Raw genomic sequence first — 27,743 nt, forward strand, 5'->3', positions numbered from 1 at the left:
TTTCCTGCAGCCTCCACAAGCACAGCAAGGCCCGTTACAGATCCAACCATCTATCATATCGCAGCAGGCCGTCGCTGCAGCGGCTGCGGCCGCCCAACAGCAATATGCGGCTGTGCCTGTGTCAATGGTGGAGACTGGTCGTCAAATGCTGTTAACGGTAATATCCTGACTCCTGATATCCTTCCGGTGTGCCTAGACTGTGGATCTTTGTGAAACGTCAAAATTCATTGAAGCGCATTTCCAACAAACTTGAAATGAAAAGAAATATAAGTCCGCAGTCTGGATGCAGCGCTTGCGCACATCGAAACGTAACACCACCTGTTAACCACAGAATGCTGTACAGACGTCCTGGCCCGGAGGGAGTCGTCAGATGGCTGCCATCGTGCCATCCTGGCAGCAGTTGCCGCCGCAGCACACAGCCATCCAGCAGCCACTGTTGAGCGACGCTGGAGACTGGGGAAGGCCTCTGATCGTAGACAGTTCAGCCATCCTGCAGGTAGGCCTGCCAAGATAGAACAGAGCCCATGGTCTACCAAACGGTGTTGTAACTAATCTCCCTTGTTTTGGGGAAGGATCAGCGGCCAGTGTTTCCTGTCACGGAGGTATACAACACCAGTGCCCTCGTCGAGCATCCTTCGCAGAGCTGGGCGAAGCGTAGCGTGAAACATCATCAGCACCACGTGACGGTGCCTCAGCAGTCGCAACACAGGCATGAGCACAAAAAGGAGACGCAGCAGTTGAGTCCTGTGAAAAAGAGGGTGAAAGAGAGCACGCCGCCGAGCAACATGAGACGGCACTCGCCTAGTGGCGGTCATTGGCAGCAGCAGACTATGCAGCAGCACCATCATAACAGCAAGCATAGCAGTAGTCACAATGTAGAACACCATCAGGTCACGCCCGGTCGCCAACAAACCATCACGATCCACGACACACCGTCACCGGCGGTCTCTGTTATCACGATCAGTGATAGCGAGGACGAAACACCTGGCAAATGGTGAGTAGTCGCTCGACGACACTATTAGGATAGAGAGTCGTTAGACTATAGCTAGAGCTCGTTGTAATAAATTCGACCGGAAGACGGCTTTTTGTTCCTCGTCGAACAAGCATCGTGTCTCTCCAGGCTGAGTTAGTCACGCTGTTATTTTTGCTTCAAAATTTCGTACAGCTTTTTGCGAACATGTATATCGTGTACGAGTTTCTCTTTTTTGCTGTACATATCTTGGAGTTTCGTGGGTTAAAGTACCGAGGATAGAGTTTTACTTTAGTATTTTCTACCGGTAGAATAGAAAGTAGTGGAATCATGCATGAATATCATTGACAGCTGTGGAGATCGCCAGTGCGGAGCCTGTCAAAATTTGGCAACTCGCCTGTCTGGCGATGGACGTCCAGTCCGCGAGGAAGTCATTCGAAGGTACATTATATCGTAACAGTAATAAGCACACTATAATTACACAATCTTATCCATACATCATCTGGTAGTTATTCGCGGGCATAAGTAACGCTTGTAGATACATGTTATTGTCTTGTTTTTATGAGATTACTGAGCATTAACACGCTTGTCATCGCGAGACGCAATTACACAGGTTGCAAAAAATTGTACACTGTTCGGGGCCTAGAATGTGTGGACGGTCTCTGAACGAACACACACTGTTGCGGAGCTTGGAGAATCAGCATCGTTTCGATCGTAGACTAACACTACGACCTGCAGCGTTTGATACCATTTTTCATACACATTGTAACCTGCCACATGAAATCTAGCCGGGTTCACCATTAATCCGATCGCGTTACTGTTTGCTGATGCTAGGCATTCTCCATTTTCAGCACGCAATCGACGCCCAGGGTGGTGCAACCAATGCAGCAGACCCACTCGACCACCCAGTCTCATACGAACGGACACGTCACTGCGCATAGTACGTCACAAAGAACGCAAAGAAAGAACATCATCAGCTGCGTGACCGTCGGCGACAGCGACGGCGAAGCTAGTCCTGGTCGAGCGCACACCCACCTCTACCAACACTTACCTCAGCATCCGCAACATCAACAAACCACGCAATTAATTAAACATGAACCCCAACAACAACATCATGTTAGCAGGTAGCTACCTCGTTGAATTGAAGACTGCTCTAAAGAAAAGCAGCATGATATATAAATTGTTAACTGATTGCTTTCTACAGCAGTAGCTCTGGATACTCCTCGCAGTCGCAGAAGAAACGGTTATTGGCAAAAGTACAGTCCGAGTGCAATATGGTGAATGTCGCGACGAAACCGGAGCCCGGCGTCGAGTACCTTGCCCCACATCCGTGTCACGCGCCAGCTTGCAAAGAGCCACCGACCTATCAGGTTAAATTTCATTCCAACGTCGCTCTCTTTTTTTCAGTATGTTTTCTCCTTTTTATTAAGTCGATTAAGTAGTTATGTTACCTACAGCAACAGAGAATCTTTTTATTCAACTTACATATCAACGCCTGACCCATTCATTCGTCTTCTGTTTAAATATCTGATCTTTTTGTTAACCGTGATTGATCTTCTAAGAGCTCATTGAAGAGAAACTCCGACAACAGGGTCCAGATCAGCACAAATTAGTTCTCAACCTTTTACCTCTGTCTTAGTAATCTTTCTTTTGGAAATTGTTTTCTAGGATGATGCCTATGACATGCATGACTACTTCTTGCAGTATGTGACCACGAGTAGCGCGCATCCTCACCTCCAAGAGCAGCATATCGTGTACACGACCGGCACGGACAAGCGGGTATCGTGGCCTGGCAAAAGGGCTGAATACAAGCACGAGTACGTTCAACCTCCTGCTGCTCATTCGCGAGACCATCAGAAGTGGGCGGTGGCAAACCCTGTGCATCAGTACAGGTGAGGATCGTTGATAGCATGTATTTTATTATACAACGAAAACTACACGAACATGTACACACACACAAAGGTACTAGACATTTCCCCACTCAGAGACATACCCTCCAGTCGAAGCATGCATCGTACACATGAACCACAGTAACGTCCTAGAGACAGAGAAGTTTAGACTAGTTTCAGAGTGAGAATTCGTGCACGTAGTTATTCGAGATTGCATGTAGGTTTTCTTTTTTCGAATTCACAAAACGACCAAACCGATGATCATCTGGCAGCTCGCTGTTGCACAGTGTCGAGACGGACTAAGTACACAGTTATCAGGGCAAGTAGACAGCATGATCTCCTCTATGTTAACATTCAACCACAGAGAAACAAAAGTACACGAACCGACAATAAAAGAAAATGAAAAGAAACGATAAGAAGAAGGATCTTCCACCCGGAAATTCCAAAAATTGTGAAACTTTGAGCATACATATGTATTTTATTTTGGACATTTATCAAAATGTGAACCATCACGATTGCCAACTAGAAATCCATTTTGAAAGAAATGAAATGACGCTGCATGGTTCTCAACAAGGCTTTATTTTTACAAATACTTCAGTAACCTTTGTATGCAAATGTTAAGTGATATTGTCTTCTGAACTCCTTAGCAAATTAATTTAAAATGATCCAAGACATAGAAAATTGCAACAATTCTATTATTTATCAAAAACATATAAGATTGTAAGAATACGTTGAAAGCAAGTATGCAGAAGTCCTGTTCCTGTTTGTATATTCATATATCTAGGAAGTTTCTCAGTTTCCCTAGTTTCCGGGATGAGGATCGTGACTTGCTAGAGAAAGAGAGTGAATGAAAAAGGTTCAGGAAAAGTTCGTCGCACAGTGTCGGTTTGGTCTCTGGGTCCTCTGTTACAGAGAGACTTCTGTTACAGTACAGTAAGTAAAGGCCGCATGAAAATTGCATAACGAAGGGTTGGAATTTGTTTTGGGTTTTGTAGGCAGAGCCAGGTGGTGGGTTCGGCAGCCCATCCGGGTCATACCCACAGCCATCATGGGCATCCGGCCCACCTGAGTCCTGGGGGCGGTGGCGGGGGCAGAAGTCCTGCAGGGGGGCCTGTAATAGGAAGTGCCCAACATCTGGGACAACCCCTGTACCAGGAGTACGCCCATGTGCGTTCAAGAGCCCATGCCGTGCCACCCCCGGTGTACGTAACCGCTGCGCCTTCTCAGGCTCCCACTGCTATCCAGCAGCAACAAGTGCCCACCTATCAGGGATTCACACCCGGGTGGGTACCTAGACACCTAGTTGATGCATGCATGTGTGTACCATTTATTATATTTTCGTTTTAGCTACGCGGTGCTGTCTCAATAACTGTCGCGTCTCGTCATCGCTCACACTATACCTCAAGAAAAGTGAATAGATCTTTGTTGAATCAACCTTCGACCTTTGACTACCAAAAAGGAATTCTATGTTATCTACAATTCTCATTCTCTTTAATTCTTACTAACTACAAATTTTTGGATAGGCGTGACAGAAATTTGATCTATCCTCGCGACAATTATCGAGGCAAGACCGTAGTTGTTCCGTTCTCTTTACTTAGTAATGTTGTTTGTTGACCCTTATTGTGATCGTACGAGTAGATATGTTTTTTAGTAATGATCTAGAACCGTGTGACCCGTTACGCACACAACGTATCTTGTTATCTCGTTTTCTCTATCGCATGCATACAGAGAATCGCTCGATCGAATAATCGATATACTTTACCATTCGAGAGTCGGTATTTTTTCAGGTCTTGAAATCAAATAATTGACGTTGCAAGGCTCGCGAGATACGAATTAGTTGGAAAACATTTTGATAAAAGACGTGTACTGTGTGTTTCAAGTTTCAATTGTTTTTACTTTATTTATAATATCTATTTTGAAAAAGTCATATTTTATATAAAAATTAGTTCCAAGAAGAATTCTTTTAATCACGGTCAACCGATTATTTGAAGTAACGAATCGAACTTAGAAAAAAGACTCGAGGTAAAAATTAAATTATTAGTCGTACAACAACACGGTATATCTTCTAGAAGATACAATTAAACAATACAGTTGCTGTAACGAGTCATAAACGTAAACGATCCATAGCTATCACGTTGAGCAGAAGTCTATCGATTATTCAATTTTCGCGTTAAGTGTTTAACAGAGTTCATCCAAGTATTCATTCCTTCCTCGAAATTTAAAAAATCTAGGGATTATAAATTCGCCCGAATTTTATAATTGCTCAACTCTATTCTTGATAACAATTTCAATATTCTTAGTAGCAAATATATTTGGATGCGCCCTTTTCAACACTTCAGACTGTTCAAGAGACGAGCAAAAATAATTTTTTTACTACAAAAGCCTTCGAGACAAGAGTAACAATTTTTGAATTGATTTGAAAATGAGGAAGTATACAGAAGGTCCTTACGCTGAGTACATTTTGTCTAGTGCCAGATTTTTGTATTATTAACACATATCGAACTCATCTTTTTGACATAATGATGTGCTCAATCAAAATAGAAAAGAAATTTCTTTAGAAAATGTACTTAAACGCATACCCATTTTTGTTGAGATCAAGCCGCACAATTAAAAAATGCAAGAGTTTATACTAATTTTTTAATTAGATCTTTGCTCATCTCTTTTCGAACAGACTGTTCTCGAAAAGCGTTCGTCACATGCGAAAAGTGAATCGTTTTAATTCGAGAGTATCAAAAATTAACAAACGAAAAATTAAAAAAGAAAAAGAACACAATATACAAAATGTTTCATTTTCCTTTTTTTATAGAGCTTTACGGAGAGTTTCTAACGTTGATTATCCCGTTTTTTCCAGCTCGTCTCCATTAACGTTGTATGATTCTAGTCGAGCGTTGCCACCACCAGCTCATCACAGCTCGGCCAGGCCGTTGCTCGCGAGTCATGCAGCGCATCCACTGCCTGCACATATGCAGCCAACGGCCGTATACGGATTAGCCCCGCTATCGCCGGCCAAACATCAATATCAACCTTCTGGTTTGTGGTTCACCGAGTAAATTCTATCTCTGTTCGACTCGAGGCTTGAAAACGAAAGAAAGAGAGGAAAGAAATAGGGAGAAAGAGAGAGACAGAGAGAGGAAGAGAAAAAGAGAGAAACTGAAAACAGGCTAACAAGAGAAAGAAAGAAACAAGAGAGAACGAAACAGAGAAAGATGACGAAGCAGGGAGCACAGATCTCGTCCGAGAATTTTCCAGAGGGAGGCAAGACAAAGGAGTCGAGGATTAAACGAAACGAAAGAGCGCACAGATTCCATAGATCCTACGCGTTTGAATCCTCGCGATCTTTTTACTACGAAACGAAGGGAGCATCTCATGATACTGCTGTCGACTACGAAAAACCGCAATGATGTACTCGTACACTCGCAGACCTGGTAGGGCTTAAAAAAAGGGAAAACTGATGATAAGAAAAAATAAAAGAAATGAGGGAAGATTGACTGAACTCTCTGCGCGACACGGTCGTTCTTCAACGTTTCACTTTCTGACAATCCGTCCTAAGCAGCGATTGCTCCCTTCAGAACTGCCCGTATGGAATCGCGACTGCAACACTGTCTCGATGTTGTCGAGGAAAGAAACGAATCAGGAAAGAGAAATCAGGGAGAAATTGAAAAGTAACAACGTATTCCGAGACTATCATCGATATTCTGTCGCGCAAATTGCAGTTTATAGGCTGCCTTTTTCGTTTCGTTTGATCTGTTATGTCGGACGAGAGTCAACGAGAGAATGAAGATAGAAAGAGAGTGAAAACGCGACGCTGTTTCCTCAGTGAACCATTTGTATCGTTTGTATTGTTTCGGTCGACGTAGGATTTTAATTTTGTTCGGCTTAGACGGCGCATGCTTGTAATTTGCAAACGATGGTATATATATATAGATGTGTTATACATACCGCGAATGTGTGAGAGGGAGAGAGAAAAAGAAAGAGAGAGTGTCACCGCGCCAAAGAAAATTCAACCTGAATGGACTTTATGTGCGGTTTAAGCATGACGGAAAAGCGGGACTACTTTAGCGCGAAACAGCGGGCGTAATCTTTGTTGATTTGATCGGTTTCCTTTTTTCAATCGACCTGCGACGTTGTGACGCGGAGGAGATAAGTTTGCATTTCCTTATATGATATGTCTGACGTATATCATAGACTTCATCGGTTTAATGCTCGCTGACAAGAGCTACGCGATCGGTGATTTTTCAAGATCCCGATAAAACATTGTTCGCGAGCTTGACAACACGCTTAAATATTGTTTTAAGCGTTCCACTCCTCCTCGAAGAGGAGTGATTCTCACCTACACACGTACACAACACAAAGGCACAGTGGGTGGGAGACGGAAGCGTTCGCGCGCATTGATCGATCGTGAAAATGTGTTCTGAGGTTTTCGTCTCGTTAGGTTTATTCATTCGAAGCTACATTAAGTATATTGATTGTTGTGACTATTAGGTGCAGCCCCTGACGTATGGGTAGCTTGCACCGTCTCTTTCATTTCGGAGAGGGGTGGGTAAATCGGATCAATCGATCCGGGATCAATGGTGAAGTTGATCGCGCACGGTTACTTGTATTTGACAAAAGCTGTGCCTCCTCGCAGCAGCCTCACTATTTATTTTTATCGCCTAAACAGCCTTGTCGTTTGACGACCACTTGCTATTACAACTATCATTTACCGCTACTATGATTATTACGATTAATTATTATTCACGATCTAGGCTGGCCTTAAGATAGGAAAACGCATGGAATGGGATGTGACGCGGGTCCCGTTCCACGCGTTTAAGTTCGTTCAGAAATGAGTTTGAACGTTTTCTTTCGTGCGTTTTTCACCGGAGGTCTGATTTCTTCTAGATTTTTGTCCGTTTCCCTTCCCGTTTCGTTTCTCGTCGTAAAATGTACGCCTAGAGTACATTGCACAAAAACGTGTACACAAAGTGCACGATCAGAGTCCGGATCGATCCACAAATTTCCACTCGGCGTACATGCGACGTGCTTTTTCACCTGTTTTACCCTGTTTCTTTTTCATGGATTTTCTTCTCCGTTTCTTCTCAGCCCCCCTCATACAATCATGTTCTTCCTTCTCACAATTTTCCACGTCGGTGTAAGAAATGAAAAGTAGCGGAAACGAGAGAAAGAGAGCGATTTCCGACGCGTTCGCGGAGGTTATGCGGACGCGCGTCAACTTGTACATAGTTACCACGATTATAGCTCTCTTCCCGCGTTTCGGTGTTGTTCAGCGAATGGAACAAGAATGGGCGCACTATTCCTCAGCGTCTTGTAAAGGGAGGATCAAAACGGAGTGCAAAGTAAAACTTGGAGCGGAAAGCTCAGGGGAGAGAGGGATGATATTTCTGTTTCTCCGCGTGCTGACATGTATCTCGTGGTTTTTAATGGAATGACGCTTAGGCATTGTTTTGCTAATTATTTTATATACATAGCTGTATGATAAGGCGTAAAGGGGTAGTAGCTGCGGTATGTTGATTAGAGTGATCCATGTCCAGAGTTTAACTAGAAGTATTTTACACGTAGTGCGAAAGGGTATCGAACGAATGGGATACAGAGAGAAAGAAAGATAGCGTGAAAGCAAGAAGATAGAGGATGATGAAATTTTTAGAACACGTTACCAATATCACGAAACAAAACAAAAAAAATTATAACAAAACAAAACTGAATTTTGAACGTTTGTAACAAAGCATTAAACACGAAGTCGCTGCTGTTGTTCGCTACTGTTCGATAGTCAGTAGAGGTGTTTACAGGAAAATGATTAGGGACTCGGAAAATTCACGCAGCGCGTCCATTAATTAATAACGCGGTCGTGATCCTCCTCGGCCGCGTTACAACGCAGATTTAAAATTACTGTACATGTAACCAAGTCGATGTGCCTGTTTAACAAATAATCATACTTAACGTTTAATATTTACTGCAAACGGGGAAGGAGGGCGGCGAGAGGTTCTAGCATCTCGTGTCCGAAGGTTGCAGTCAGGAGAACAAAGTACAGTTACAATCAGCGCGAAGTGTTGCGCGTTCGATCGACCACAGGGTGCACGCGATTGACATCTGGTTTTCGTGAGAACGCACTTCACTGATATTCTCGGAGTTGTAGCAACTTTCCATTCGACTTGCAAAATAACTGGACATTTATGTAAACTATAAATTTAGTGCAACGAACGCTGTTTATTTCATTAAGTAAACAGATGTGGTACACCAGAAAGGTTCATAAAAATACTCTAATCTGCATTTGTTCGTAAGCTGGTAGGATGCAAAACTTCTATTTGCGAGCAGATATAGATAGTGACGACGTAGAGTAAGGGGGTTGGACAGTTATTTTGACAATCGAGTATCAGAGGTGTTTTCTGCTGAAAAGCAGGGTGCAACCGACACGGACACGAGCACGATGCGCGCCTACTTGTGTATATATATGTATGTATGCTTCCATATAGGTCGTAGGGGTTGTACTCGCGTAGGAGAAGCTACCTTCTGTTCTCGCCTGACGGCGGGAAAAAGTCATATCCTTAGATTTCACACATTCTACTACCGTAAACGGGATCCGTTGTTAATAAATAGCGAATAGTGATATAATATATATGTATATATACGCGCGGGTGTATGTACAGAGTTCGTTTTTGTTTGTTTGTTTTATTTGTTTCCGTTCGTTCTGAATCGATGATGCATGCACAAACGGGAAACACGTATATACACACGTTCATAGAGAGACATACACACGAGCATTCTATACACACGGTGTACACGCATACAAGTCGTACGCATAGTCATTTCTCTACACTTCCGTTCATCTATTTCGAACCTGTGTATGCCAGTTAGGCATGTATATGCAGGTGTACATGTGTCAGTAGGTAGAGACGTAGGCGAATCCCATTCTCAGTCAGGTTTCTCGTTCTCATCCAAAGAGCAAGTTTTGACTGACGACGCGCAGGTGGACTCTGCGGAAACGATTTTAGCCTAAGACCGCTGGTCGATTAGATTACTATTTACTTTCGTTGTATGTTCTACGTTCTGTGTTATCCAGCGAGGGCGGTGACCCATTACCGTCCCCGGTTTGCAAAGTATTCGGGAGGAAGAAGTTCTACTCCTCCTCTATGTTTTAGTTTACGTTTCACTGTAGTCGAAATGTCGGTCAACTTCCAGCTAGCTAATTAACGCTGGAATCACCGAGAAAACATGTTTCCCCTTCAATGCTGATATCTGTTTACTCGAAGCCTATTAATAAATTTACTACCGTCGACAACATCCACAAAATATTTTATCCATCATAAAATATTGAAAGAGTTTAACGAAGGACAATTGCGAGTACTTTGAAAACAGCGATACCGTATTAGGATTTTAAGTAGCACTGTATGTTAAATTAGTTTGACTATTCCTGTTAATTATGAAGTCGTAGACATTACATGTGATGTTAGTATCGAACACATTCAGTTGAAAAGAAGAATGAAGCATCTACAAATATTTAATTTAACTTCTGAAAGATAAATGTTAAAAATTCAATTGGTAATGATTATAAAAGTATAAGCTTCGAGTTAAAAGATAATAACTTTAATTTTCAAAAAATTATTACGCTAAGTTTGAATAAATGAAGTCTTGCTAATCCTATGAACCAGTTACAATTAATGCTCGGTGATTCCTGTGATGGCAAGTCCTACGACGGTGTGTTAGGTTCACATAGTTATAGTTCGTCAGTCAGTACAAGCTCATCAGTCATGCATGGCGCAGTCATTCGTTACTTTTTAACACGTATCGTCCTCTGTATAGGATCGTAGAAGCAAGCGCGTTAACTGAACGAGATAGAGAGAAAGAAATAGAGTATCTAATTAATAAAACCGTAGAAGAAATACAAATAAATAGTACATATATACGTATATATGTATATATATGCGTTCAGGAGGAGAAATTATGTAAAAACAAAAATATGAAACGCAAGTATACCGTATACTGTATCGATGGTTCTAGTTGTGATATTTTACTAATTATTGTATAGTGTCAATATCTGACCGGCGTTGCTTTTGGTCAAGCTTTTCAAGATGGCCGAGCGTGTACGCTTCACGGATACGCTCGCTTAATTTCCGCATCGCATCGCTTCTGATCGGAGAAATTCGTTCATTACCTCGGCTGTACGATCTTTACGATCAATATTTTGATCCATCTATCAAAGCAACTTTAATATCGAATTTAGTATCGAGATAATCTTAATACCCACCTAATTATCCATTTTGCAAACTCGTTTATAGATTAGAAACGATCTACGATAGGTTCTTGGTTCACGTTTTATTTAAATAATGAAATATCAACGATCGATGGTCGATCCAACGAGCGAGTATTTCCGTAATGATGCGTTTCACACGTGGCAAGATAGCGAGCGATCCGAGCGCGTACACAAACACACACGTGCGCACTGAGAATTCTAATAATAGGATTATTTTAATCGTTTTTAAATTTGTACATACGTTTTCTTATCGCATCAGGGCGTGGGAGGGGGGTTTTCAACTGAGTGATTTAGTAGTCTAGGTGTAGTGCCTAAAATGTTATAATGAGATTGTGTCCAATAGCGAATTTATTTAGCGTGGAATCTCTAACGATTAGTCAGGGTGCGCGCGCCAGCAAAAACACTGTAACCACTTGGACTTGAGACGAAGGAACTTAATTAAACGAAGGACTCGATTAACGAAAAGTATAAAAAGGCTGACGAATTCTCTGACACGCGCACCCCGAGTCATGAAATGAAAGATGTTTGACGAACGGTTGTTTAAAGTTGAGGCGTACCTGTACGCGTCAAAATGGCCAGAAACGAAAATGAAAGAGAGAGAGAGAGGGTAAAGAAGAGAAAGAGAGAGAGAGAGAGGAGGGGAGAGTGAGAGAGAGAGAGAGAAAAAGAAAGAAAGATATGGAAAATTAAACGAATCAAAGTGACATCCACGGGATCCTGTTTCCCGATTGGATCTGTAGGATTATAATCGTTCGGGGGTAGTTTGTCCGGAACGACTCTAATTATCAACTGTAAACAAAGTAACTGACACATTTTGCGAGGATTAGATAATTTAGTTATAAATATAAATAGGAAGAGAATAACATATTTTTGGAGTTACTACTAGAGAATTGATATTGTATCGTGCTCTGTGAGTTTTTTGAGGAAAAAAGTATGGTAATAACACTGTCTGTCTTCTTGCGTTCTCTTCGTCCTTGAAATCGTCGGAATTGCTCATCACGATCGGACCACATTTACTAAATAAATAGCCCGCGTGAGAACAGGAAGGAACGAGATGCGAGAGGATGTCTAAGAGTTCGTTGTATTTAATCGTCAGTAGGACTTTGCTCACGTAGGATTAAAAACAAGATTACATATAGCAGTTCGCGTCGTTACCTGCCGTCGCCATTTTATATTCTCTTGTTCCGTTTGAAGTCCGTCGATCGCGGATCATTCGATTCCGATCGGTAATTCTTCCTTAGTTGTTCACACATATGTAGAACGATTACGAAAAACAATGGAAGCTCGTAAATGAAGTCCGATTAGGGGAAGCAAGCTCGTGAACGATAGATCGCGCGGGTAAAACTTTAGGCTAGAATCGACGATTCACAACCTATCTGACTGTTCTTCGATGTTCTTAATGTTCACTATTACACTTAACGGTAATGTCGCAGGTTTAATATTAAACGGTGGTACTTGTATTATATACGTTCGGTCGACTTACGCATAATGCTCTAACGGTTAAGCGATTTATTAAACGATCTAGGGGTTAATGGGGGGGAGGGGGGAGTGGGCAAACTTTGTGTAAAGTAGAAAAGACGCAAAAAATAATTGTGTAACAAGATAGTACACAGACACAATATAAGAATACGTCTCTACATTTACATAACACGCGAATCACCGCTTAGACGTTGTTGATCGTTAATCGATTTTTCATCTTTATGGGTGGCGGATTTTTTAGATCGGTAATTAGACCAGTCTCGGCATCGTAGATTAGTCTCCTCGGTTGGAGGAAGGGTCTAGCCAGAAATTTGGTGTTCTTCAACGTTCGTGTAGGTTCTCTCACGGTATCGATGGATGTTCTTTCTGTTCTTCTTCCTTGTTGCTTTCTTGTTATACTTCTTCGCGACGCTTGCCAGGACGTGTTTCATGATTGTTTTCACTATTGGACTTGCTTTTGCTATTCGTCTTCATCTAGATGATATCTGTTTGAACAAACAGAGAATTACTTCTGAACAGGTTGTTCCTTCTTCGTCGTTCGTTCAAGTTCATAGGATTTTGGAAAACATTTTCTCTGGCGTGAGTATAAGCGCGAACCAAAATAATGTCGAATTTGTCGCTTAGGCTACGCGCGTTTCACTTCGCACGTCGAACTGTCAATCGAGAACAGAGACTCTAGACAGCGTGGAAATATTGTAACATAAAGAAGTATATAAACTCCGGGTAATAATAGAGAAAACTGAATCGTAAATGAAGTTAACTCGCAGGTCTATTCAGCCGGAAACAAAACTCCTCGTAATTTAGAAGTTTATACGATTCTACGGATAAGCCGAACTTGCTGTTACTGGTAAAACTACTCGCTGTACGGCTATACTATATATATATTATATATATTTGTACCATAATAATGAATGTTCGTCTTTTGTGTATTTTCATTATACTATGATAGTAGTAGCGCCATTTATACTATTATTACTAATAAACGTTCTAACAACGTTGCGATCGAAGACGAAACGTTTTTTCACGTCGACGTCGCGCGAGGGTGGATCAGTTCGAGTTTTTCAGTTTACGATTCTTCTTCTATCAATTCTCTTTTGCTCCGATTGGAAAGTTCCTTCGATCCTCCGCGACAACAGCAATTCGCATGTGGTATTCTTCTTCGAAGGCATTCGTTTCTAACATCTTTTTAGAAACAGTTACAACAGTTTCAAATTCTTCAGTATTGAATTTCGTTCCCTTTCTTCTGTTCTACTCGGTTTCCGAATGTCTTTCTACGAAGAATTTTCGTAGCATTGCCTTACCGGTATATATTACTATCGATATGTATAATAATTACACGCGTACACATACTCACACACAACATACACGCGCGTGCGCGCATACATACCCACACAGACCACGTCCAGTACACACGACACACGTCGAATGAATAAGTCGTTCGTGCCGTCGATTAAATATACTGTTTGCCAAACTTCTTTATTCGGTTATACGTACGGACACAGCTGTATAAATGTATAAATTATATTAGCCGCTATCATTCGAGTTCGCCGGCGATTTAATGCTTCTTTGTCGAATCGACGCCTAACGAACTGCTGGCAACGCTTCAAAGACTCCCGCCGTTTTATACTGGTCCGACAAGTTCATTAGTTTCTGCAATTAGACTATGGATTTGCATGAAATAAATTTTCTGAAATTTCTCCGAATAATATGAAATCAGTAAAACGAGGATCTTTATCATTTCTGTAAAACAAAAAGGACGTGTCAACTTTAATTTCGATAAATGCTTCAACGATTTATATAAAACAAAAGAGATGTCTGATCCTCGTAGTATTAAAAATTAACGTTCATCTAGTAGAATTATACGACTAAAAGCAGTAGAAAGTCGATTGAATCACTCTGTGACTGAATGAAAATAACAACATGTCAAAAATAGTTCAAAGTAAAAATGTAATTGTTCGAAGTGTACATTTACAACGTTTTTTACCTTTGGTCGGCCAAAACAGAAAAATTTCGGAGTCCGTGCTGAAACATCATGCGTCATAAGTAGAGTCGGCCATTCGACATATTTTTTCTATGAAAAAGTCAATTCTGAAGCTGGTTAAACGCGGCGATCTCGAAAATCAGCGGCCACTTCGTACGACCACGCATCTAGCGACACTTATAGTTAATCCCGGTCGCCCGTCATTGTGGCGGCGACGCGAGTGAAGTGAAGTTTCTAAAAGGGCGGTATTTAGTGTAAAGAAAACAAAATAAGGGGAGGAGTTTAGTAGCAGCATAAGAAAACTAAAAAAACAGAAACATGATAAATGAATGGAAACAAAAAATGTTTTTTAAGCTTTCGCAAGAAGTCTGTTTCACAAAGTATTAAAAACCCTCGGGCTGCGCCGATTGTCCTCGCCGTTTGCGAACATGTTGTGCACACGAGGCTACATTCGCGGAGTCGACGATGGTGTTCAAGGACATCCGAATCAGGCGAACTCGCCGCTGACAAAATTGTGTTCGAGACGATTTCATCCTCGCGCGACTTCCTTTCCGATTTCTCATCTCAAATTCCGTGAACGGCCTGCGATCAAACGCGACACAATCGTAACTAGTCGATCGATTTGTTTACCAGTAGAGCGTGCCTTATATCGACGATGAAACCGGGATCTGTTCTGGACTTGTTTCGATCGAACGAACCCGTTTTCGGCGTTCCAATAATAGTTTTCCGACTACGGACTTTCTGCCTTCAAGACAAAATAGATGCAATGCGAAACAGTGAAATCAAATAAGTTTAAATTGTCTCGCACTTATTGAAACGATCATCGAGCACTGTTTGGATCGATTTCGCGTCAACGTTAACCCTTCAAGCCAGTAAGGTAATCGTGGGAGTTTAGTTGCTCTTGTTGTAACTCGTTTAAAATTGTATAAAACGAAACTGCTTCAATAATATTCACATTGTAAACGTATATTACTCGTGATGATAGAAATTCGATTCGTCGCAACCGACGTGGCTGACGTATTACATATGTACGTCCAATTGGCTTGAAGAGTTAATTACGATCTTTCTAGCTGAGATACGTAAACTAATTTAACGTTTTTAGATGATACAAAGGTCAGCTAACGGATTAAAAAATTTAGAGACGTCAATTTTAATCGTGAATTAGTAGCATCTCTTGGAATTGTAAATACGTAACACATCCAAATTTTCTGAACAGTGCAGAAGACCTAAGAGAGGAATAAATTGGTGTCTAATTTATTTCTTTTGATCGATGAATGAGACTTCTGTTTTGCACTAAGATCCGCAATTTGATAATTTCTCTTGCCTTGGTCACCGACGATCTCCTCGAACACCATCTCATATACACGTGTATCGATATAAATATGAATATACATATATATCTATACATAGGCATGTATAGCATATGTCACGATGCATATACATATTATATATATACATATACGGACATTATGTAATTAACGAGTATGGAAAGAAGGAAACAAAGATATCGGATTGCCGAGCGCGTGCGACGAATTATTTCAGGGGCCGACCAGAGTACAAAGCGTAGGTTTAGATTGGTCCCGGAAATATTTCGCGCACGCAAACGTCCGGGGATCGATGTCGTCGTCGAACATTAATTAACGGGATAATACCGATTTTCAAAACGATTTTCAACACCCACGTTCCACAGAAAAAAAAATGAAAGATTGAGAGAAAGGAGGTAGGAGAAAAAAAACGAAAGGCGATGCACACTTTTGCGACCGAAGAAAAAAAAGCGTGAAAAACTAAATGAAAATTCGTTAGACCGGAAGTGCGGCAGGATTTCCGGCGTTGCGTCGACCGATGCATCGGGCCCCGTCGTATGCGTTTGGCTTCTTTTGTATCCGACAATAAAACGGAGAACAGAATGCGGGGGCGGGCGCAGCCGCTTGTCGATGCGTGTCGCGAGACTCGTCGCAAATCAATTAACCAGAGACAAATCAAAAGTACTTAGGCTTATAAATCGTATCGCGACCGACCATACGTTACCCTATTCAATCCAGCACCATCGGTTCACGCGATGAAATACAATCGATGCACCAAGGCTCGCATCTCGGTCCACGCAACGGTCCTCGGAGCTCTTTCGCCCGAGACACCCGGTAGATTCGTTACAATTTTAAGTCTTTGCAGTTATACGTTGAAGGCCCTACTTCTTTTAACCATTTACTTAAGTTTGTCAGCGATGTTGATGTTTTTCAATCGTACCAACAAGTTAGTCATTCTATGATTGTTTAAATTTATGTTAAAATGAATTCATGCAGTCGAAATATTTTTAATTTGATTCTATATAATTTTTCTAAAGCGTTGATATTTTAAGTTCATTTACGAGATTAAAAATGATTGAATAACTTAATACATGCAGAGTTAAGATTTTGCGGTATTTTGAAGCTTGTGTACACTATGATGTCACATGGTAGAATTAAGAAGTAGACGTACTTCAATTTATAAGTGAAATTTTCATTTTATATTCAAACAATTCGTTAAATTATAATTCTTACGAAATTGATTAATTTGAAATTTGATGATTCTTAACGTGATGAAAAAACAAAAATAAATTTAATGCAGTTGTATATTTGAAACTTTCTATCCTTAGATTGATCCTCTTTCAATTCTAATTTCAAACTAGTCCAGTGGCATCACTGTTTGTATTTTCTCCAGCTTTGTACAACTTTGAAACTAAACTTCCAAATATTCAGTTCAGAAATTATATAAATTGACAACATTTTCTATAGTGTACACAGGATTTAATAATACAACAGACATAATGTATTACAATTCAAAGAGAATTGTTGTTATAAGCAGAAATTTAACGAACCAGTAGGATGTACTTGCAGAGTAATAGAAACAAATTCAAGGTTTTCCCGGTGGCCACTCTGTTATGGTAAAAAAACTAGTATAATTTTTCTCTTCAAAGTATCCTCTAGTTCACCTATATTCATAAAACAATAATGTAAAACAAAATTGTACTGGCAATCCAATTCACTGAATTTTCATAGTCACTAGAATTTTTCATCAAGCAAAATAATAAGACAAAATATTCTACGTAACAAAATTTTATTTGTAAAAACAATGAAGATGAAAATTTCATTGTACCCAGAAGTGTTTGGTCCAATTCTACAGCAAAGACATTCTATTGGCCGCGAAAGTAAAAATTTGTTAAACTACATTAGAATTAATTGTACTCCAGGAACAAACAGTTTTTAATCTACCAAAACATCGATCTATCGAGTGTCTTGCCCGGAAGGTTCCCTTTCTAGAGAACACACGGAACACGTAATTGTCTAGGTAACCAAAAAATTCTAATCTCATCGCGGCGCAGCTCGCGGCTACCATAAACGCTCGAGAAGGCAGTTGTCAAAGAACGGAGGAAGGTCGGAGGCAAGATCGTCGGAATTCTCTCGTCGTTTTGATAGCGTCGAGTTGCGCGTTCTTCCGATAACAGGGGTCTTACAACTAATCGGTGACGAATTACTTAAACGAAACGTCTCTGAATTTTTAAGTCGCGCACCCACATTTAGATGGTGCATATATCCTTGGGACAAAAAGTCTATTTGATATTTATATTTTAATATACACGGGCCGATTATATTTAGTGTATTGTAATTATTGAATATTAACTGATAGCCCCGGCATCTGCTCGTCCAGCATTGCGGCCTCGTCGTTCGCTCCAACGGAAGTTGAAAATTGTGGAAAAGATGGAAAAGAAAATAATCGCCCGAGGTCGGTTCTCGATGGACGAGCGGGGTCGCCGGCGTTAAGAACCACGATTTTCTGTATATTACTGTAGTATAATAATCAAACACTAAAGACTAATGCTTAAGGTGATCGTCGGAGAGCCACAACGCCTCTTCGAAGCCGCGTATAAGTGTATTTGAGATATTATTATATGCAAAAAAACCTGAAAGAACGAGTACGAGGAGAAAAAGAAGAAATAAATGAAAAAAAATCTGAAAAAAATTATGAAAAGTACGAATGCGAAAATAAAAAACATTTTGCTACGGAGCGATAGAGAGAGGAGTGAGAGAGAGTGAGAGTGAGAGAGAGAGGTACACGCAGCGATACAGGCGTTTCACTGTGTTTTAAATGGTTAATAAATGCAGATGTCCGTGTTATTCGCTCGGACACTTTTTGAACTGAGTTCGCTGTGTTACGGCTCCATTCTTTATCATCTGCGTTTCTCCTTCATTTACGCTTCTTTCGCGAGCACACGCACACCATGCGCGTTCCATTTCCAAGATACACTGGCCTACAAAAACTCCCGATCGCATAAATTTTTCGCTTTGAATTGCAAACTTTGCCATTAAAACCAGAGAAAGATTTCCAATTTTGTGCTCTGTCATTATTTGAATTATAATGATTCTTTGAGGATGTCTGTTCAATTTTACATACGAGAGCAATCTTTTTAATGAAATTCGCATAAAATTTGCATAGATCCAATCTTGTAACTTTCATGAGACCGTGCAAGCCACTTTAACGTTAAGGCTTGATTCTAAATTCAACCAAAATTCAGTGCTCAGTATGTTTTAGAAATTACTATAGTCATCCGTTAAAATTTGTAACTAATTCCCGGGAAATTAAGAGACTATTAATATTGGCATAACTCTAACGAATTTAGCGCCCGTTTAATATAACTCAAATGAAAGTATAACAATTCCTGTAACTGAATCAATGTTAAGATGCTGCTGATTCGATGATCATTGAATGAAATGCATCAGATATTGGCTGCTTAACATTTTCCGCGCATTCGATGCATTCTTTACATTGCTTCCGGAATACAAAGCATAAATCTATCTGATCGGAAGCTTTTACGATCCACTGTACATCAGATCAACGCCTGTCGCATCATTTATGATACCTCGGGATACTTCTCGCTCCACAAGTCATTCTCCTACCGTACGTATGCTTGAAAATATCAGCAGGATAATAAACATCCTGCGAGAAATTGCTTTTACCAAACTTTTAGCAATTATATGTACATGTACAAAAAGTTTCGATAATGAAAAGAAAGTACAGACTATAAACTAGATATATAGCGATTTTGTAAAATTGCTTGGACATTCGAACGGAAGACATTCCTGGCAAAAATTTAACTAATTACATATACTTAAAATCATTCCTGATTTCATTACTTTTTTCACTATATTTGTTTAGGTTCTCCTCCTAAACGCGTTAGTTTCTCTATAGACTTTAATGAAACATATGAAAATTTAAATTAACTATTGGAAACTAGATAGACAACTAACAGTATTAAAAAGCAATTTAACATATGTATAGAGTTTGATTTGAATTGGAAAGACTTGGAAGTGTGCCAACTCTGAATAAATTTAATTTTCAAAGAATCGATTTTATAATGTTGCTATAATTTAGTCATAGACTGTACTAAAACACGGAGTTGCTCTGCACAGCTCCGACAAATTAAATCCAAATTGCACTGGAATCTTTGTTAAATACAATATAATCAACCATTACTTGCAAGTATACGGAAATATAGTTAACAATATAAAAATTGAAGGACTTGTTTTTATATTAAACTAGCTAAAGTAGACACTCGTCGCGTAAATATTGTAATTTCACTACTGAGTACAATAACCAGATAATACACCTTATTACTTCCACGTTTCTACTACACTAAACATTCTTGTCTCGAAATCCAGCTTTCTACAAAAAGAACACTGTTAGTCGCCTTTCCAATTGCTAGCATAATATCTCGTATAATCATTGGACTGTGTATTTTATTCAACCACGACAAAAATGGACAGATGAAACATAAAGAACTACAAAAACATCAATGCGAATGAACAAAATTGCTACGCTATCACTTCGACTTATTCAGATTACAAGAAGGAGAAATTCATTTTTCCAATCGACGTAGGTAATTTTTATTTCGCACAAAGATCCGCAATTGCATAATCACATGCCAACATTTCCTGCATTCATTCTGTATAGTTTCTTTCGCTTTTGCTCGCGGTGTTGCAATAGTATATTATCATTATCGTTCGAGAACAGGTATCGGCGAAACTATGTTTGTCCTGATCGGTGGCGAATCGTTTTGATAGTTCGAAGCGCGCAGGTTTGAAAGCGGAGACTTTTGAAAACAGAGTTGACTGCGCGTGATTTACCGTACCTGTTACTAATTAAGTCCACAATCAAAAACGCGTTCGAGGCTGAGCGGAAAATCACGTCCTCTTTCAGAAATCCTCGAACGCGATTTTTACAGTACCCGTGCGAGTATACTCCTTCAGGATGCTTTTAGCGTGATGTAATTAAATTAATACGTTCAGAGAGAGCCCTTCGCAACCACAATGGGTAATATCGATTTCTTAGGACACCGTTGTTACTGTAATAGAACACAGAAAACACAGATTTATACGGTAAACCGTAGATCTCCAGTAGTTTTGTATTGTTAAACCGTTTTCGCTGACGTATGGCAGGATCATTTTTAGCCGAATTAAACCTTAGGTGAATTCAGAACCTAAAGATAACGATTGAGAAATCAATCGACGTTGCAATTGATACTTTCGCTAGGTAAAGACGAATGCTTCTGCAGTTTAGCAATGTTTAGCGAGTATTCCTCGTAAAATTTGTTTCAGTGGAGAACATTTAATTGCCATTTTGTATGGCTGCTTCGAAGTCGATCCGTAATTAGTGAACTTGGGTATCTGTAACTGAACGTCCCGCGAAACATTTCTAAATGTCGGCTAATTCGGTGAAAACTATAGTAAATAAAATCGTAGGTGTGTCGCTTGGTACGGTATCGTTGCCACATTAATTTCTGCTCAAGCAGTTGTGAAAATATAGTTCTCTAAATGAAAAGATGTAAGAAATATCACTAGTTAAGGGATAAAACATTCGATTCTTCGTAAACCTCGAGAATAATTACTGCAACTCGGTTGAATACCACTGTTTCTCCAGATAGTAGGATAACATATCACAATTGTTACGAAAGCTTGCTAGCGAGACTCGCAGAAACACACAGAAATCAAAGCATCGAAGGAAAAAAAGCTTGCATTACCATAGACGTTCGTCGTTTTTCGAGAGTTCACCTAGATAGTACAACAATGAGTAGAAGTTCCTCGTCGACCTGTTAATGGTCGGATTTCATTAATTAGAATAGCGAAGCAAGACAAGCGTAGCCGATCGGAGAAAAAGTAAAAACGATTCCGCGATAGTTCGAGTAAACGAATCCTGTTTTTTAGTAGAGTTCCAAGCGAACATGCTTGCACACAGAAGTGCGTAAACCTTATGGAAACGATAGTACACGGAACAAAATGAAACGAGAAGGACAGAAATCCTTGTCCGCTTGAATTGCGCCTCGTTGATTTCATCCAATCACGTTATAGTTTCCCAACCCGAAATCATCTTTCAAATTCAAATCTCTGTAATAGGAATGTTCGAACGCAGTGGAATTGAAGAACATTGTCAATTTGTTAAGGCTAATTGGAAATGAAGGAAATACGGTAATCGATCAGAAATTTTGTGCCCTCGTTGGGAAACTATGAAAAACGTGATCGAGTGAATCGCAGAAACGATCTTCGTCAATGATCCGACGTCGAGATCACGTACTGTCTAATCATGCGACTGAATAATCAAAGAACTATTGTAATATCGCGTACCACGGTAGAACACGATAGTCTACGATTGTATAAAGAGAAGTAAACGCTAATGAGCAATGTTACTCGCGACAAACATGTGTATAAATGTATACCCGCAACGATTGATAAAACCAGGGTAAACGTTAACTATTATCCTACGTCTTTTTCCATTTTCGTGCGTCCGTGTAAACGGTTTGTTCGCACTTGACGAAAGAGTGGGAAATGTATGATCATGCGACGATAGTAACGACAGCTATACCCGGCGTCAAGTTTTATTGTACATACATACATTCTATACATACACTGTTGGATCGGTGGAAGAGGGGACTTCAAAAATTCTCGAAGTCAAATTTTTTTGTAAAACGCTTTGGATTCAGCTGTTCTAGCGGTTAGATGTATCCATGGATGGCTTTTCAATTTAACATGCCTACTAATTTTTCAAAAATCTGTGAACGATAGTCGCAACTATTTGCGCGCGTATAACAAGTGAACTTGCGATGCCGTTCAAAAGAAAAATTCAACAGTCTTCTTGTTTTTTGATGATGTTTCAGTATTTTTACTTAAAAGCTAATTGAATATTCGGTTGAACATTCAAATGATATAAAATCGAATTAATGCACAAAGAGAAACACGAATCATAAAGCTTCGATTGAGACTTCAATTCCAAAATTATATAGTCTTCTAACTTCTTGTTAATGTTTAAGTACTTTCACCTGGAATTAAAGTAAAGATTTTATCGCACCGTTGTTGTATAAAAAATTTTGAATTGAAGTGAATGTAACAACCATAAAGCTTTCTTTTAACACGTTGACGCCGGCTTGACTATAAAATAGATTTATGTTATTTTATCTGAACATTATAAACAGATATTCGATAGTGAAAACAAAGAAATTCAATAATATAAGCTTAATATAATTATTTAATTTTTGTAAATTTCGAGCGCCGACTTATAGAGAAAATCACGAATATCGATGCCGGCGTCAACGTGTTAAAAGGACTGAAAAAAAATTTCAAGTCCTAGTTTCGAAACTATGAGTCCCAAGTGTGGCCAAACATTTTCGAACGGTGGAGTATATCACAGTTTACGTGCGATTTGTACAGAGTTTAAACGATCCGATCTACAATTGGACTATTGCTCCATCGATTCAACGTGGTCAATCATTGTTCCATGTAGCTGGCTCGCGTGTACATGCTAAGAGAATCAAGACTACCAATGAAAAACACGAGCAAGAAAGCCAAGAAAAAGAGGAGAAGATACGCAAATGTAAACGCCGTAGACTGTCATAGATTAACGTCACTTGTTATTGCTCCTGCCTATTCGCAATCTCGTGACTGTATAAATATCTTGTGTACACAAGTTGGACCAAGTCGTTGTGAGCGCTAGGCCGATTAATTAAAATTAGAGGCGCTTCCGGCCGATTTCGTTCGTCGTCGAAACGCTCGCCGGACTACGTTCGAATCTCTCGATATCACTTCCTAGCTTGCATCAATTGTCGTCAACGATTGGACGCATTTTAATTAAGCGATTCTACAGTCAGTGACGCAATAGTAATCACAGTTATCAAGAAGGGTAGACTCTTTGCTACTGTAAGAAAATAAAATCTTTATTGAAAGCCAAACGGCCAGACTTTGACCGTCTCCGCAACATTGGATTTTCTGTCGCTGAAAAATTTTGCTCATGATTCAAATTTGACATTTACTGTAATACATTGCATACAAATTTAATCAAAGGTTTATGATATACTGAGAACTTATCAGAATATGTACCTAGTATGATAAAGATTAATTTATGAAATACTAGCAGAAAGCTTGTAATAGTTGTAAGAGAACCATCCTGTTCTTTGCTCACAAAAATATTATCCTCATTTATCGTATCAAAATTGATATGATAATACAGGTAAAACAAATTTGGTTGCAGGATTACGAGATTCTAAAAAGTTGATAAAATTCTTGGTAACTTAACAGCTACTAACAGCTGCAGCAAGCTATCCTGTTTACAAAAGTTTTGCCACAGTTATAACTGAATAGAAATTTGATCGGCAATCATGTAAATCGTCTAAATGAGAATGATGCAGTTTACAGGAGATAAAGTCGAGATCTGTTCGAACCTCTTGAATTTTGTACCCGCGTAGCTCACATCGACAAGGCTCGAAAAACCGGAAGACTTCGTAGACAAAGTGTTTGCTAACTTTTACCGATGTTACCTCTCGCGAGTCGCTTTCTTCACCTTTCGATACAAAGAGAAAGCAATTTGCAATTAGTTCCGGCGGCGAGCCTGTGACACAATGATCCTTCTTAGCGGATGTAATGTTACACAATTTGTAAAGCACTCGTTTACTCTCGGGTACCAACGCCTACTCAGATCTTGGACTAATCAATTCAACATTTACATTCGCTAGGATGTTAATATCGCATATATATATATATATACACACATACACACGTATATAATATAATATGTTATAATAATGTTGAACGGCGAGAAAATTACTACTATCATGGTATATATATATTGATAGATTGACGATAATAACAATAATGTAATGATACTACTACAAAGTGAATGTTGCCTTTTGTCATATTGGTTAATCGTAACGAGGAATGAAACAAAAGTATATTAATGATCCACGTACGATTGTATTAACGACGACTAAGTAACAATTACTATCCATTGTATTACGAATACTAAATAATGATCGCTGTGTACATGGAGGTTGGTACGATTGTAAATTGATATGTGTCGCGTTGATGTGTAAACGCATCCCCACACTAATAAGGGGGCTGTGAAAATAAATCAACCATGCACTTTCCTGGTTTCCTTTATTTCTTGTCAGCAGTGGTTGCATACTCACTTACAACTTAAAGATTAGCAATTATGGTATTTTATGAACCAATACGTTACTTTAATTTACACAATTCAATCAATTCTGTTAAGATTTTTATAGTATAATTATTATTTTTATGTATAGTCATTAAAAATATCTATCTTATTTATTGTTGTATAAACAATTTTTTATCGAGATAAAATTGTACTATTTAAGATCACTATTACGTATTTCACTGAATATAGTGTAACTTTGTCATAAAAAGTTTTTCTGTGCAGCAATAAATGAGGCAGATGTTAGGTGATCCCATTTAACTGACACATCCTGTAGGTATAAATATATCTTTTCTAAATAAATAACGTCTGGAGTTTCATAAAATTTCAATTATCCACGTTTATTCTTTGTTTTACAGATATATTTAGTATAAATACTGTCTCTACTTGCGCGAAGACGGAGTTAGTCTTATTGACGAGACTCAAGGGTTATTAAAATTAGCTGTGAGCACTGATAGAGCTTTCTACTATCGGTTGTATTATCTTTGTAAATAGAAAATTTACAAATTTACAAAAACAGTTAGGGGAAAAGACAGCACAATTGAAAGCAATACGAGATGAAAGATTGTCACAGACCCCACAATCTTGTAAGAAAAATAAAAATATATCAGATTGTGAACAATATTATAAAAACGAAGTAAATCATTTGGAAGAGGAGTTAATAAAGAAACAATATGAAATAGATAATTTAGAAACAGAGAATTTTAGCTTGTCTAAAAAATTAACAGGGACAGAAAAAGAATGTAAAAGTTTTAAACAAAAATTAGAGACGTGTGAAACGTTACTAGAAAATATGCAAATTAAAGGAGAAATTAAAAATAGAGAACTGTTATGTTTGAAAAATTCTTATGAAGAATTACATGCAAAGGGCATAGCCAATTAAGATGGTCAAAACTGCCCTTAGAGGTTTTTCAATGAGTCATACACCGATCGATAGCAGACCAATAAAAACTCATCTGTGCAAAATTTTAACCCTGTAACTTGTCCGTGAGGGTAGTTACAGGGTAAATTAGATTTCGCGTTTTTCCGGCATTTTTCGACCTTTAGCAGCTTTCTAAAATTTTGAAAAAAAATATGGCTTATTTTGGACATCAAGCCGGATGTAATAGGATTTTTTCAGATTTTTCAGTTGCAATTTGTGATTATCAAAAATGACAAACCCCCAAAAAATCGGAAAATTTAAGATTTCTCGAAAACTAAAATCGGCAAAACTTTTACATTAATTCCCTGACAAGGTACTATCACGGCTCGTGTACTCAATTTTTCTCAGATTTTTTGCTCGCCTGCAACATTGTCAAAAAAAATACTAATACTTTTTTAGTTTACCGCGAGTGTGGATTAAGTAATTTCAAACGTTATGGCATCGAAACAAATAATTTTCTAACCCTGAAAATGCGAATTAAGCGAGCAAAAAAATTGTAACGAGCGCAATATATGGCGAAATATTTCCGCTCATTACAACTTAATCGGTTAGCGCAATGGTTACAGCGTACGAATTCGGTGCTGCTGGGCTCGGGTTCAAATCCCGTTGGAGGTAAGTTTTTTTTCGTAAAACACATTTTATATTTAAGGAAACTTTACTTGGTTACGACTCGTCCAACGGTACACGTCACGAACGTTCACTCTTTTGTATATGTTCACACGATTTTGTATATACTCCTGGTATATACTTTGGAGTATATACTCCTGGTATATACTTTGGAGTATATACTCCAAAGAAGTAACATTTCAATCGCGCGCATTTCAAATATTTGCAAAATGTCTAAAAGTCTCGTTACAAGGTATATAGGGCCTAATCGGGCACTTCGAACAGTATTTCGTCATATTTCCGCAAAGAAAGTGTGCGTAAGAGATCTTCCCAGTGACAGGTAACAGAAACGCATTTAACTTCTGCATCCATGGACCAATCCGATTCAAGACAAACTTCTTTGGTTCAGGCACCTTCAGGCTCTACATGCATGGACCCGTCCGATTCATTTCAAACCTATATGGTTCAGGCACCATCAACCTCTCCATTCATGGACAACCATACAACCTGTGGAATGTACATTCCCAAATACCCACATTCCATATTCCTATTTTAATTTAAATCGGACTTCACGGGCCGCTTTTGGCCTCCTGGCTTTCCGAACGTTTTCGGTGCTCCCGAAGGGTCAAGTTAACAAACGACTAGGGCAAACTAAAGAGGAGACTTTGCTCTACAAAACACGCGAAGTTTCATTATTGTCCGGTTGTTTTTAACAGAGTTACGGTAGTACAAAGTTTAACAACATTTCGAGTCCAAGAGTCATCGCTTCACCCACGATTTTCAATATTTTTCAGTATCTTTCAGGTGGACAGTAAAAATCAGTAAGTACATATTGAAGTAGAGACATTACCCTTTAAAACCTGCTAAGCCCCATTGTTTTACCATGTTTGGAAAAAAAGATACAGTTTCTTGAAAATGAATATAGAAATTACAGCCTATTTAAATCGGACTTCACGGGCCGATTTTGGCCTCCTGGCTTTCCGAACGTTTTCGGTGTTCCCGAAAGTTATCCTTAGTTAGTTACTAAGTTATTTGTTAAAGCAATAGAAAGTAAGCAAAACCTGCGTTGTAATAAAGGGAAGTATAACGTATTCTGGTTTCGTTCTGACTCAATTTCGAGTTCCCAGTCATAGTATTGCAAA

General features: G+C 39.2%; 1 protein-coding gene across 15 annotated transcripts in view; it reads left to right on the forward strand.

Moving 5' to 3' along the window:
* Hipk (Homeodomain interacting protein kinase) overlaps positions 1–22,660 on the forward strand; it is a 67,741-nt gene extending 45,081 nt beyond the window's left edge. For 5 of the 15 annotated variants that reach the window (XM_078191508.1, XM_078191506.1, XM_078191509.1 and 2 more), the window contains 9 exons: positions 11–157; positions 332–496; positions 573–994; positions 1,322–1,411; positions 1,822–2,094; positions 2,175–2,340; positions 2,639–2,862; positions 3,855–4,175; positions 5,711–22,660. In XM_078191508.1, coding sequence (XP_078047634.1) covers positions 11–157; positions 332–496; positions 573–994; positions 1,322–1,411; positions 1,822–2,094; positions 2,175–2,340; positions 2,639–2,862; positions 3,855–4,175; positions 5,711–5,909 — 2,007 coding nt within the window. In that variant the 3' untranslated portion in view covers positions 5,910–22,660. Of the gene's footprint in view, positions 1–10; positions 158–331; positions 497–572; positions 995–1,321; positions 1,412–1,821; positions 2,095–2,174; positions 2,341–2,638; positions 2,863–3,131; positions 3,174–3,854; positions 4,176–5,710 lie in introns of those variants that run through there. The other 10 variants (XM_078191510.1, XM_078191516.1, XM_078191513.1 and 7 more) reach the window with 10 other exon arrangements.
* The last annotated feature ends 5,083 nt before the right edge of the window (positions 22,661–27,743 follow it).

The sequence above is a fragment of the Augochlora pura genome, chromosome 10 (genome assembly GCF_028453695.1).
Source record: "Augochlora pura isolate Apur16 chromosome 10, APUR_v2.2.1, whole genome shotgun sequence".
NCBI classification, from domain to species: Eukaryota; Metazoa; Arthropoda; class Insecta; order Hymenoptera; family Halictidae; genus Augochlora; species Augochlora pura.